This window comes from Thunnus albacares, chromosome 6 (assembly GCF_914725855.1).
Source record: "Thunnus albacares chromosome 6, fThuAlb1.1, whole genome shotgun sequence".
Lineage (NCBI taxonomy): Eukaryota > Metazoa > Chordata > Actinopteri > Scombriformes > Scombridae > Thunnus > Thunnus albacares.
Window position 1 is genome coordinate 6,807,634 of NC_058111.1, and position 13,614 is coordinate 6,821,247.

Here is a 13,614-nt window from a genome sequence, read left to right on the forward strand (position 1 = left end):
CTGTTTCTCCTGTAATATTATCAACGAACCTCCTCCAGGCTAAAACATAGTTTTTAATGCCAAAAATCTGACGTCTTCTTCTTTCTACATATCGGTAGCGTAACTCAGTTTAGGAATAGGGCAGTGGTTAGTATGTTTGCGTAGCAAGTGGGGAGAGGGCGGCGGGAAAGTGACGGTGGATGCGAGCGGAGCAGAGGAAAAGGTTAACGGTAAGTTCTCAGTCTGGCAGTAAATGTACAGTACAGACTAAAGTGTAACAGTTAATAAATGCTTAAAAAAAAGTCACGTCTGTTGTTTCCCCAAGTGCTGCAAAAGTGAAGGGGGTTAGCTCCGAAGTTAGCAACAATAGGTTAGCCTAACCAGAGGAGGCAAAACGGAGAAATGTGAGTTCACTGTGCTCTCTGTCCCGTTACACCCCCCAACCCACCCGCGACTAATCAATTAGTTGAAGATTATGTACGATTTCAGTCGACCAAGATTTTCTTTGGTTGACTACAGCCCTGCAAATGTGTCATTTTACCAACAAAGTGAAATTCAAATTTATAGTACTGTTCTATTGTGACAACAAATTTATGTTTTCATCAAAAACAGAAAACATATCACATGATTTACACGTATTTCCAATATATTTTCGTAGTATACAGAAATATATAACAAAACTCACGGTTCGGATCGTATCACGGATTTGAGTCACGGATCAGATCATTATTAGGATCAGCGGAAAAAAAAGGGGAAGACAAATAAAACTTTGTTTTCTATTTATTCTGTAACACACTTACAGCCAGAAACAGCAAGAAACTTTTGCCCATGGTCCTAAATGAAAACAACAATGCTCCAATGTTTAAATAAAATAAAATAAAATATATAAAATATTCAATGCTCAGTTATTGCAATATGAGGCATGAAACCTTCCTCTTTTAAACAGTGAATGAAACAGCCTCTGTCCACATCATCAAAACTTGATGATAAACTTTCACCGCTAACGTCAGTTAGCAGCTAGATGCTAATTAGCTGCTCAGCTGCAGCACATTAAACAGCAGGTAAACATAACTCAAATGTCACATCGGAACCGAATTAGATGCTGGTTTGATCGTTGCTCTTCGAAATCCCTGTTAGCGACATGCTGTCTGTCCATGACTTGTACTTAGAGCAGTTTGTTTACTTTGCCTCAAATGAGAAATTGAATTTTACAATTAATCCGCAGTTCATATGCCTGCCGAGCCGTGGGGGGCTATCCGTACGGATCACGGGTCAACTACAATCCGTTACACCAGTAGTTAACACTTGTTATTCTAGTTACTTTAAGTTTATCACTCAATATACGACTCAGCTTAAAACGAACTAAAGAAACTGTCAGAAGCAAGCAGCCAGACTTCCTGCACTCATTCACTAATCTCACATCAACAGGTGACTGAACAACCACTCAATTAAAAACGAATGAATGAGTGAGTCCAGACAGCTCACTGTAACTTCAACAAGCAAACTAACGTTACCCACAACACATTATATGATCTCTGCTGCATTCTTGTTAAGGAGATAAAAAACACAAAAAAGCCACACAGAGACATTTAACCATCAGAGATGAAATTAGCGACCAAAGAGACAGAGAGAGAGAAGCTGTATCTGACTCACGTTATCTGACGTCTTCTTCTTTCTATCATGGAGATGAAGTATTCATGTCATAACGTCCATTTGTAGCTGTTGGTCATCTTGTTTGTTAGTTAACAGAACTTTGCGGCTGCTGGTTAACCAGTCTGATATCATTAGCAACAATGACAGACAAGCTAACTCTCCTGGTTGTTTCTCCGGTTGATTCTCTCTCCAGCCTCCCCGACAGCGTCCTGCTGCACAGTCCAGATAATTTCTCCCGTTAGCTTAACAACAGTCCTTAACAGTCCTTCCGTGGATGTATAAAGAGGCCTTCAGGCTGCTACAACAAGCTAACTGTTGTGTTAGCTAACGCAAGGATCTATCTACTGCTGCTACTCTGCCTTACAGTGGAGAGAATTGCAGATGAAATCTGGAAACTATCATTGGACCAACTCGATGTCAATATTGCATTCTGGTTGTTGATTAGTAAGGGAGGAGCGTCATTTTATGTGTCATGGCCAATCACAGGTTAGCATGAAAAAAAAAAGAAATGCATTGAGTCCAATGTAAGAGATGAGGCAGCAGGCACCCGTCCTCCTCTGTCCCCCACTCCACCTCCACCAATTGCGCCACCACCACCACCACCACCACTTCACACACTGCTCTTTCTCCTCCTGCCCTGCAGGTGTCGCTGTTGAAGCATTTTAAACAGCATATCAGCAATGGATTTTTCCCAAAGAAGAGAGAAAAAATACTTTATAAATACTGAGATTTGGTAATGGTTTATTTCAACCAAATATTCTTTTTTATATTTTGATCTCTCTTTTGCCTCTCAAAAATAGAGGAGGATCAACCTCCTCTGCCTCTATGGACCAGCCTCCACTGATATCTATCTATCTATCTATATAAATGTATTTATTTATGTGTGTGTGTGTGTGTGTGTGTAATATGTGTATAATATGTATATACTGTATATAATGTTTTTAACTAAAACTTAAAGAATGTTAATCATCATTATAGTCTTATATATAAATAAATATTATGCATGATTAAATGCCTCACATACACAGTTTATCTCATTTAATATTCGGCAGCCATTTTGATCAAAGGCATTTTGTGTGATGTCACTGACGTGAGGTCACAACAGAACATGACACAACATTCCGTGTTCCGTTCATCAAAGCCTCAGAATTCAGGACAAACTGTCAGATACTGAATCGTTGGATCGACATCCGTTCGTTGCATCGAAGTTATCGTGTTAAACACTTGTTTAAACGCCGTCATGAACAAAGACTCCGCAAAACCTTGTCAATCTCCAACTGTTAGGAGAAGAAGTAAGTGAGAAAAACTGGCAATCACTTATTTATACTCATTTATATCATTTATCAGTTGGCACTAATTTCTCAGATTCCTGTTGCTGAGCACTTTTTCTCACCTTGACAATGTATCTGGGATCTGAGTCTGATCTGTGTCTTGATATTAAAAAAAAGATTATTTTATACAATTAGTGACAAAAATTCACAACAAATTAATGTTCCACTGTTTTCTCATTTGCAGAGATTAATAGCAGCCAGACACAACAATGTCCACAGGCTGTAAAGGATGGCAGGACCAGGGCCAGGAAAAGAAAGGCCAGTCCTGACAAGGAGACCCCCAAGAAGAGGAAAAGGGTCTCTAAAGCCGAACCTTTTAACGGCTCAGAAGAAGGTGTCGGTGTGAAAAGAGGGAAGAGGAAAGTCGAGGAACATGGAGAGGGACCATCACAGAAGAAGAAGAAAAGCTTCGACCCTCACCTGGATGACAAGGAGTCCGCGTCCACCTCAACGGACAATCGAAGCTTATTGCAGATATTTTGGTCTTATTTGTCCAATTTATCTGTCACTAAGTTTTTTTTCCCGTCATCCCACAACAATGGAGGTGAGATATGAAATTCCATTTTTGGTGCTCACAGCATTAACAAATTATATTTAAAAATTTAAGAAAAGCAACATCTCTTTGCAAAAACAGCACCCTAAATGCAACGAATAATCCACAAAACACACACAAACTGTTGGCTTTTAAGTCAAAAATCTATAATATATATATAAACAAAACTATGGATAGATGCCACTGGAGGGAAGAGAGAAATGTGTTTTCAAATGCGTCAACGTTAAAGGTGTTGGGAGGCATATTTTTTCCACTTTGGACAGAGCCAGGGTAACTCTTCCCCCTGCCTCAAATCTTTGTGCTAAGCTAGGCTACCTAAATCTCAACTCCAACCCTGTACTTTTTTTTTTAATCATCATCAACAATCTAATATTACTCTGGGTGTTTCTCATCTGTAGAGAGCAGCAGCAGCAACCCATTAGAGGGGTGCAGTACATCTCTGGCCCCGAGAGGTGTTAAGAGGAGAGCCACTGCTGATGGAGAAGGACCAACCAGGAAGAAGAAGAGGAGTTTGGAAGAGACCAAGGAGGACTCCACCTGCTCAGTAGAGGCCCGCAGAGGTTAGTAGATAGATTATTGAAGGCTTTAAGTAACATGAAATGAATTAATGTTCCAAACAACTGAACTAAAACAAAATGTCACTGTTTAGCTGAGTTTGAGGCCAAATACGTAGAGGGGAACCAGCTTGGTGAAGGAGGATGTGGATCTGTGTTTGCCGGCTACCGCAAAGCAGATAATTTACCAGTGAGTGTTACATACACATTCTCATGTTTAACCTGCATTGTTTTGCTGCATTTTTTTTTACGCAGGGTTAATATTTCATGTTGGTCTGAACACAGCCCGACACAGTATGTTCAGAAAGTGTTAACTAAATACCTGTTTGTGTCTTGTAGGTAGCCATTAAACACGTCGCAAACAACAAACTGTTCTGCAAAGAAGTGGTAAGTGAGCAACACCAACATTTCTTGGACTGAACTAAATGTATTATGGATTATTTATGAGTATTTACGGAGCTTCTTTCCCTTAACCTTCTATTTGTTTTGATGTTTCAGGATAAGAATGGGAAACAGCTCTCTGTGGAGGTCGCCGTGATGTTAAAACTCGGTATGACTGGATCAGCTGTGTCCCTGCTGGACTGGTACGATCTGGACAAGGAGCTCATATTGGTCCTGGAGAGACCAGTCCCCTCTGTAGACCTCTTCGACTACAATGAGGCCAACGGAGGATGCTTAAAAGAGGAGGAGGCCAAGGTAAGTAACTGGAGGATCCTGGTGAATATGTGTTTGTGTGCAAGTTAAGGCCATGTTGGCAGATCAAACACTCCCTCTCCCCTCATCTCATCTCTCTATCTCTTCCTCAGATCATATTGAAACAGCTGCTGGACGCTACAATAGAACTTCAGGATAAAAACATCTTTCACCGAGACATCAAGACGGAAAACATCCTGATCGAGACCGGCGCTGACGTCCCACGTGTCCGTCTCATTGACTTTGGCTTGAGCTGCTTCTTTAAGAGAAGATCGTTGTGCCGCGTCTTTTACGGTATGATGTCTGGGTACTACTCCCGCTCTTCACCAATCGGTGACTTTTACATTTAAAGAAAGCCTCTCCGCCTCCTCATCACAGTCTTTATTATGTCTGTGTATTTCAGGTACCTCATGTTTCGCCCCCCCGGAGTGGTACAGTCGTCATGCCTACAGTGCCAGCCCCACAACAGTTTGGCAGCTGGGAATAGTCCTGCATGAAATACTGCACAGGGAATCATTTAGGACCAGAGAGTTCAAGGACAACAAGCCAAAAATCAGCAACAAGCTGTCCAAGGGTATGAAAAACATGCTTATAGGCAAACATGACATAATTCTGTTTATTTTAGTTCACGTTTCGATGGATCGCTGAAGCTGTTGCCTTCATCTTTCTTCTTCTTTCTCTCCAGAATGCCAGGATTTCTTGCAGAAATGTCTGAACAAAGTTCCCGAGCGGCGACCCACACTTGACCAACTACAGCACCACCCATGGCTCAGATAAACCGGACACTACACACACACACACACACACTTACAAACATTTACAATCATCAGTCATCAATCAAGATTTGTTTTCCACTTACGGCCGCTCATTACATGAATACCACTAGCACTGTTTTCTCTTCGACAGGAAGGCGGATGTGGACGAGTGCGGCTGGACCGTTTTTAATTGGAATCATCTAATTCGGCTGATTATTTTGGACATTTTACTTTAATACTTTTACTTTTTTCCCCACTTGTAGTTCCTGTAGCACCCCCAGTCATCCGAGGAGAGGGGATCTCTCTTTGAATTGCCTTTCCCGAGGTTTCTTCCCATTTTCCTTCCGGTCTCAGGATTTTGGGGAGTTTTTCCTCGTCTTCTTAGAGAGCTTGGGCTGGGTCAGGAGCTGCTGCTGATGAGCAATTAGGAGCCAACGAGCCATTATGTCATAATAATGACAAACGTAATCAGAAAGACAACAATAACAATAATAATGTCCACAATAAGTCCATGAAAATAAACATTAAAAAAAAGAAAATGAAAGAATCCTTTTTTTTTGTTTAGACCACAGAGAATCATCATAATCTTTCTTGTTGCTTTTTGAGTGATATAAATTTTCTTTCTTTAATTTTCAATAACATTTTACATTTATCTTAATAGTAATTTCATCTGACACAAAAATAACATTGAAATAGTGCATAAAATAGCAAATCAGATCTTCTTAACACTATCGAACTGACCAACAGACAGTTTGTGCAATAGTTTGTGTAATGAACAGAGGAAAATCAACAACTTATACTGCTGCTTTACTGCTTTTATTTATTGTAACTACATCAGGAGAAGCCATGTGAAACCTCATTGTACCTGAGTATAATGACAATAAATATCATTCAGCCATTCATTCATCTGTTCATTTGATGTCAAGTCCTCCTTGAACTCATGTTCTGTACCAATGCAGTAGTTTATCTCTTAGCCAGGGCTCGTCACCTAAATTTCAACTCACTGTATTTATTTTAAGTGCAGAATTTCTTTTTTTGTTTGTTTGTTTTTATCAGGTGAACTTTATATTATCACTTTATTATCAAACATAAGTCAGTTTCCTGATGATGCCACACTGTTTCTGAAAAACAATACTATAATTTCAAACATTATAGGGAAACTTAACTTTTTTGAAAAGGCATCTGGACTGACAAGAAATTTAAAAGTCAGCTCCTTTCACTGATTAAGAGCGTGATATGTGGCTAAAAGCTCTGAAAAAGCTAGTAAGTGGACCTTGAGTTGCGATTATTTTGTCACAATATTTGAACTACTGTCTGCCTGCAGCATGGTTTGTAAAGATATACTACTTAAAATAACAAATAAAAACAACTTAAATAATCATTATGTATTCATTCTTGGGAGTTTAAGTTTTTGTTTAATATGAACACTTCATAAAAACAACCTGTGTGTCTGTGTACAAACACACACACACACACACACACACATATATTTTATATATTAGTGGCGGCTAGTGACTCAAAAAATTGGGGAGGACAGGAGGAAAACCAACATGGAATCTTACAACAAACCGCATCAAACTATATCATTGTCCCATCTGATGAAATCAGAGGGGTGGGGGGCAATTTTATATACCAATAAAACAACTTGCTTGAGTGGTGAAAAGGCTGCTTCTTTAAGGACATTTAGCATATACATATTGTCTCTAAACAAAGAAGTGCTCATTTTAGCCATGGAGTGGATCAAATGTGTAGGGCTGTAGTCTGCTGGTCGATTAGCTGGTCAATATGCTCTCGTCCGACTAAATTCTCATTGGTCGAATAATCTCTGTATTATTTTCATAAGGAGAAAAGTGCTACATCAACAGCTTTCCAGGATCAACCCATTATTTCCTGTGGCGGGAGGAACAGACTAACAAATAACCTGTGAAAACAACGGGGGTGTATTCAAAACACCCCCGTTGTTTTCACAACTTTGAACTCGCCCAACCTAACGGAGACTGCTGGGTCTAACGGTTCCCAACGTCTACTGAACGTTTACTGAATCTGTGTTTCTCCTGTAATATTATCAACGAACCTCATCTAGGCTAAAACATAGTTTTTAATGCCAAAAATCTGACGTCTTCTTCTTTCTAAATATCGGTAGCGTAACTCAGTTTAGGAATAGGGCAGTGGTTAGTATGTTTGCGTAGCAAGTGGGGAGAGAGCGGCGGGAAAGTGACGGTGGATGCGAGCGGAGCAGAGGAAAAGGTTAGCGGTAAGTTCTCAGTCTGGCAGTAAATGTACAGTACAGACTAAAGTGTAACAGTAAATAAATGCTAAAAAGTCACGTCTGTTGTTTCCCCAAGTGCTGCAAAAGTGAAGGGGGTTAGCTCCGAAGTTAGCAACAATAGGTTAGCCTAACCGGAAGAGGCAAAACGGAGAAATGTGAGTTCACTGTGCACTCTGTCCTGTGACACCCCCCAACCCACCTGCGACTAATCAATTAGTTTTAGATTATTTACGATTTCAGTCGACCAAGATTTTCTTTGGTTGACTACAGCCCTGCAAATGTATCATTTTACCAACAAAGTGAAATTCAAAATTATAGTACTGTTCTATTGTGAAAACAAATTTATGTTCTCATCAAAAACAGAAAACATATCACATGATATACACGTGTTTCCAATATATTTTTTTAGTATACAGAAATATATAACACAAAACTCACGGTTCGGATCGTACTTTTGCCCATGGTCTTAAATGAAAACAACATTTAAGATGTCCAATGTTTAAATAAAATAAAATAAAAATATATTAAATATTCAATGCTCAGTTATTGCAATATGAGGCATGAAACCTTCCTCTTTTAAACAGTGAATGAAACAGCCTCTGTCCACATCATCACAACTTGATGATAACAAACATTCACCGCTAACGTCAGTTAGCAGCTAGATGCTAATTAGCTGCTCAGCTGCAGCACATTAAACAGCAGCTAAACATAACTCAAATGTCACTTCGGAACCGAATTAGATGCTGGTTTGATCGTTGCTCTTCGAAATCCCTGTTAACGTTAGCGACATGCTGTCTGTCCATGACTTGTACTTACAGCAGTTTGTTTACTTTGTCTTAAATGAGACATTAAATTTTGCAATTAATCCGCAGTTCATATGCCTGCCGAACCGTGGGGTGCGATCCGTACGGATCACGGATCAACTACAATCCGTTACACCAGTAGTTAACACTTGTTATTCTAGTTACTTTAAGTTTATCACTCAATATACGACTCAGCTTAAAACGAACTAAAGAAACTGTCAGAAGCAAGCAGCCAGACCTCCTGTACTCATTCACTAATCACACATCAACAGGTGACTGAACAACCACTCAATTAAAAACGAATGAATGAATGAGTCCAGACAGCTCACTGTAACTTCAACAAGCACACTAACGTTACCCACAACATATTATATGATCTCTGCTGCATTCTTAAGGAGATAAAAAAAACAAAAAAGCCACACAGAAACATTTAACCATCAGAGATGAAATTAGCGACCAAAGAGACAGACAGAGAGAAACTGTATCTGACTCACGTTATCTGACGTCTTCTTCTTTCTATCATGGAGATGAAGTATTCATGTCATAACGTCCATTTGTAGCTGTTGGTCATCTTGTTTGTTAGTTAACAAAACTTTGTGGCTGCTGCTTAACCAGTCTGATATCATTAGCAACAATGACAAACAAGCTAACTCTCCTGGTTGTTTCTCTGGTTGCTTCTCTCTCCAGCCTCCACGGCAGCGTCCTGCTGCACAATCCAGATAATTTCTCCCGTTAGTTTAACAACAGTCCTTAACAGTCCTTCCATGGATGTATAAAGAGGCCTTCAGGCTGCTACAACAAGCTAACTGTTGCGTTGGCTAACGCAAGGCTCTATCTACTGCTGCTACTCTGCCTTACAGTGGAGAGAATTGAAGATGAAATCAGGAAACTATCATTGGACCAACTCGATGTCAATATTACATTCTGGTTGTTGATTAGTAAGAGAGGAGTGTCATTTTATGTGTCATGGCCAATCACAGATTAGCATGAAAAAAGCAACAGCAGGCACCCGTCCTCCTCTGTCCCCCACTCCACCTCCACCAATTGCGCCCCCCCCACCCCACCCACACCACACACTGCTCTTTCTCCTCCTGCCCTGCAGGTGTCGCTGTTTAAGCATTTTAAACAGAATTTCAGCAATGGATTTTTTTCCAAAGAAGAGAGAAAAAACACTTTACAAATACTGAGATTTGGTAATGGTTTATTTGAACCAAATATTCTTTTTTATATTTTGATCTCCCTTTTGCCTTTCAAAAATAGAGGATCAACCTCCTCTGCCTCTATGGACCAGCGTCCACTGATATCTATCACTGAGATATATATATATATATATATATATATATATATATATATATATATATAGATAGTTTATTTATTTATGTGTGTGTGTGTAATATGTGTATATATGTATAAACTGTATATAATCTTTTTGACTTTTAATATTTTTAACTAAAACTTAAAGAATGTTAATCATCATTATAGTCTCATATATAAATAAATATTAACAGTTTATCTCATTTAATATTCGGCAGCCATTTTGATCAAAGGCATTTTGTGTGATGTCACCGACGTGAGGTCACAACAGAACATGACACAACATTCCGTGTTCCGTTCATCAAAGCCTCAGAATTCAGGACAAACTGTCAGATACTGAATAGTTGGATCGACATTCGCTCGTTGTATCGAAGTTATCGTGTTAAACACTTGTTTAAACGCCGTCATGAACAAAGACTCTGAAAAACCTTGTCAATCTCCAACTGTTAGGAGAAGAAGTAAGTGAGAAAAGCTGGCAATCACTTATTTATACTCATTTATATCATTTATCAGTTGGCACTAATTTCTCAGATTCCTGTTGCTGAGCACTTTTTCTCACCTTGACAATGTATCTGGGATCTGAGTCTGAACTGTGTCTTGATATAAAAAAAAGATTATTTTATACAATTAGTGACAAAAATTCACAACAAATTAATGTTCCACTGTTTTCTCATTTGCAGAGATTAATAGCAGCCAGACACAACAATGTCCACAGGCTGCAAAGGATGGCAGGACCAGGGCCAGGAAAAGAAAGGCCAGTCCTGACAAGGAGACCCCCAAGAAGAGGAAAAGGGTCTCTAAAGCCGAACCTTGTAACGGCTCAGAAGAAGGTGTCGGTGTGAAAAGAGGGAAGAGGAAAGTCGAGGAACATGGAGAGGGACCTTTAGAGAAGAAGAAGAAGAGCTTTCACCCTCACCTGGATGACAAGGAGTCCGCGTCCTCCTCAACGGAAACTCGAAGCTTATTGCAGATATTTTGGTCTTATTTGTCCAATTTATCTGTCACTAAGTTTTTTTTCCCTTCATCCCACAACAATGGAGGTGAGATATGAAATTCCATTTTTGGTGCTCACAGCATTAACAAATTATATTTAAAAATTTAAGAAAAGCAACATCTCTTTGCAAAAACAGCACCCTAAATGCAATGAATAATCCACAAAACACACACAAACTGTTGGCTTTTAAGTCAAAAATCTATAATATAGATATAAACAAAACTATGGATAGATGCCACTGGAGGGAAGAAAGAAATGTGTTTTTAAATGTGTCAACGTTAAAGGTGTTGGGAGGCATATTTTTTCCACTTTGGACAGAGCCAGGGTAACTCTTCCCCCTGCCTCAAATCTTTGTGCTAAGCTAGGCTACCTAAATCTCAACTCCAACCCTGTACTTTTTTTTTTAAATCATCATCAACAATCTAATATTACTCTGGGTGTTTCTCATCTGTAGAGAGCAGCAGCAGCAACCCATTAGAGGGGTGCAGTACATCTGTGGCCCCGAGAGGTGTTAAGAGGAGAGCCACTGCTGATGGAGAAGGACCAACCAGGAAGAAGAAGAGGAGCTTGGAAGAGGCCAAGGAGGACTCCACCTCCTCAGTAGAGGCCCGCAGAGGTTAGTAGATAGATTATTGAAGGCTTTAAGTAACATGAAATGAATTAATGTTCCAAACAACTGAACTAAAACAAAATGTCACTGTTTAGCTGAGTTTGAGGCCAAATACGAAGAGGGGAACCAGCTTGGTGAAGGAGGATGTGGATCTGTGTTTGCCGGCTACCGCAAAGCAGATAATTTACCAGTGAGTGTTACGTACACATTCTCATGTTTAACCTGCATTGTTTTGCTGCATTTTTTTTATGCAGGGTTAATATTTCATGTTGGTCTGAACACAGCCCGACACAGTATGTTCAGAAAGTGTTAACCAAATACCTGTTTGTGCCTTGTAGGTAGCCATTAAACACGTCGCAAGCAACAAACTGTTCTGCAAAGAAGTGGTAAGTGAGCAACACCAACATTTCTTGGACTGAACTAAATGTATTATGGATTATTTATGAGTATTTACGGAGCTCCTTTCCCTTAACCTTCTATTTGTTTTGATGTTTCAGGATAAGAATGGGAAACAGCTCTCTGTGGAGGTCGCCGTGATGTTAAAACTCGGTATGACTGGATCAGCTGTGTCCCTGCTGGACTGGTATGATCTCGACAAGGAGCTCATATTGGTCCTGGAGAGACCAGTCCCCTCTGTAGACCTCTTCGACTACAATGAGGCCAACGGATGCTTAAAAGAGGAGGAGGCCAAGGTAAGTAACTGGAGGATCCTGGTGAATATGTGTTTGTGTGCAAGTTAAGGCCATGTTGGCAGATCAAACACTCCCTCTCCCCTCATCTCCTCTCTCTATCTCTTCCTCAGATCATATTGAAACAGCTGCTGGACGCTACAATAGAACTCCAGGATAAAAACATCTTTCACCGAGACATCAAGTTGGAAAACATCCTGATCGAGACCGGCGCTGACGTCCCACGTGTCCGTCTCATTGACTTTGGCTTGAGCTGCTTCTTTAAGAGAAGATCGTTGTGCCGCGTCTTTTACGGTATGATGTCTGGGTACTACTCCCGCTCTTCACCAATCGGTGACTTTTACATTTAAAGAAAGCCTCTCCGCCTCCTCATCACAGTCTTTATTATGTCTGTGTATTTCAGGTACCTCATGTTTCGCCCCCCCGGAGTGGTACAGTCGTCATGCCTACAGTGCCGGCCCCACAACAGTTTGGCAGCTGGGAATAGTCCTGCATGAAATACTGCACAGGGAATCATTTAGGACCAGAGAGTTCAAGGACAACAAGCCAAAAATCAGCAACAAGCTGTCCAAAGGTATGAAAAACATGCTTATAGGCAAACATGACATAATTCTGTTTATTTTAGTTCACGTTTCAATGGATCGCTGAAGCTGTTGCCTTCATCTTTCTTCTCCTTCTTTCTCTCCAGAATGCCAGGATTTCTTGCAGAAATGTCTGAACAAAGTTCCCGAGCGGCGACCCACACTTGACCAACTACAGCACCACCCATGGCTCAGATAAACCGACACCACACACACACACACACCTACACACATTTCAAATCTTCAGCCATCAATCAAGATTTGTTTTCCACTTACGGCCGCTCATTACATGAATATCACTAGCACTGTTTTCTCTTCGACAGGAAGGCGGATGTGGACGAGTGCGGCTGGACCGTTTTTAATTGGAATCATCTAATTCGGCTGATTATTTTGGACATTTTACTTTAATACTTTTACTTTTTCCCCCACTTGTAGTTCCTGTAGCACCCCCAGTCATCCGAGGAGAGGGGATCTCTCTTTGAATTGCCTTTCCCGAGGTTTCTTCCCATTTTCCTCCTTCTGGCCTCCGGATTTTGGGGAGTTTTTCCTCGTCTTCTTAGAGAGCTTGGGCTGGGTCAGGAGCTGCTGCTGATGAGCAATTAGGAGCCAACGAGCCATTATGTCATAATAATGACAAACGTAATCAGAAAGACAACAATAATAATAATAATGTCCACAATAAGTCCATGAAAATAAACATTAAAAAAAAGAAAATGAAAGAGTTTGTGCAATATATTGTGTAATGAACAGAGGAAAATCAACAACTTATACTGCTGCTTTACTGCTTTAATTTATTGTAACTACATCAGGAGAGGCCATGTGACATCTCATTATAC

At 40.2% G+C, this 13,614-nt stretch overlaps 3 protein-coding genes across 3 annotated transcripts in view; 2 read left to right on the forward strand and 1 right to left on the reverse strand.

The window, feature by feature from the left end:
* Positions 1-13,614, reverse strand: part of caln1 (calneuron 1) — a 192,928-nt gene that overhangs the window by 124,560 nt on the left and 54,754 nt on the right. The gene's annotated exons all lie outside the window — the stretch shown is intronic.
* LOC122983864 (serine/threonine-protein kinase pim-1-like) lies at positions 2,817-6,420 on the forward strand. Its single transcript, XM_044354039.1, has 9 exons — positions 2,817-2,924; positions 3,148-3,507; positions 3,915-4,076; positions 4,166-4,260; positions 4,410-4,457; positions 4,569-4,766; positions 4,877-5,057; positions 5,167-5,337; positions 5,449-6,420. The coding sequence occupies exons 1-9, from the start codon at positions 2,873-2,875 to the stop codon at positions 5,538-5,540; spliced, it is 1,359 nt and encodes a 452-aa protein (XP_044209974.1). The 5' UTR covers positions 2,817-2,872; the 3' UTR covers positions 5,541-6,420.
* LOC122983868 (serine/threonine-protein kinase pim-1-like) lies at positions 10,140-13,018 on the forward strand. Its single transcript, XM_044354043.1, has 9 exons — positions 10,140-10,362; positions 10,585-10,944; positions 11,353-11,514; positions 11,604-11,698; positions 11,847-11,894; positions 12,006-12,200; positions 12,311-12,491; positions 12,601-12,771; positions 12,886-13,018. Exons 1-9 carry the CDS (start codon positions 10,311-10,313, stop codon positions 12,975-12,977), a joined length of 1,356 nt encoding a protein of 451 aa, XP_044209978.1. The 5' UTR covers positions 10,140-10,310; the 3' UTR covers positions 12,978-13,018.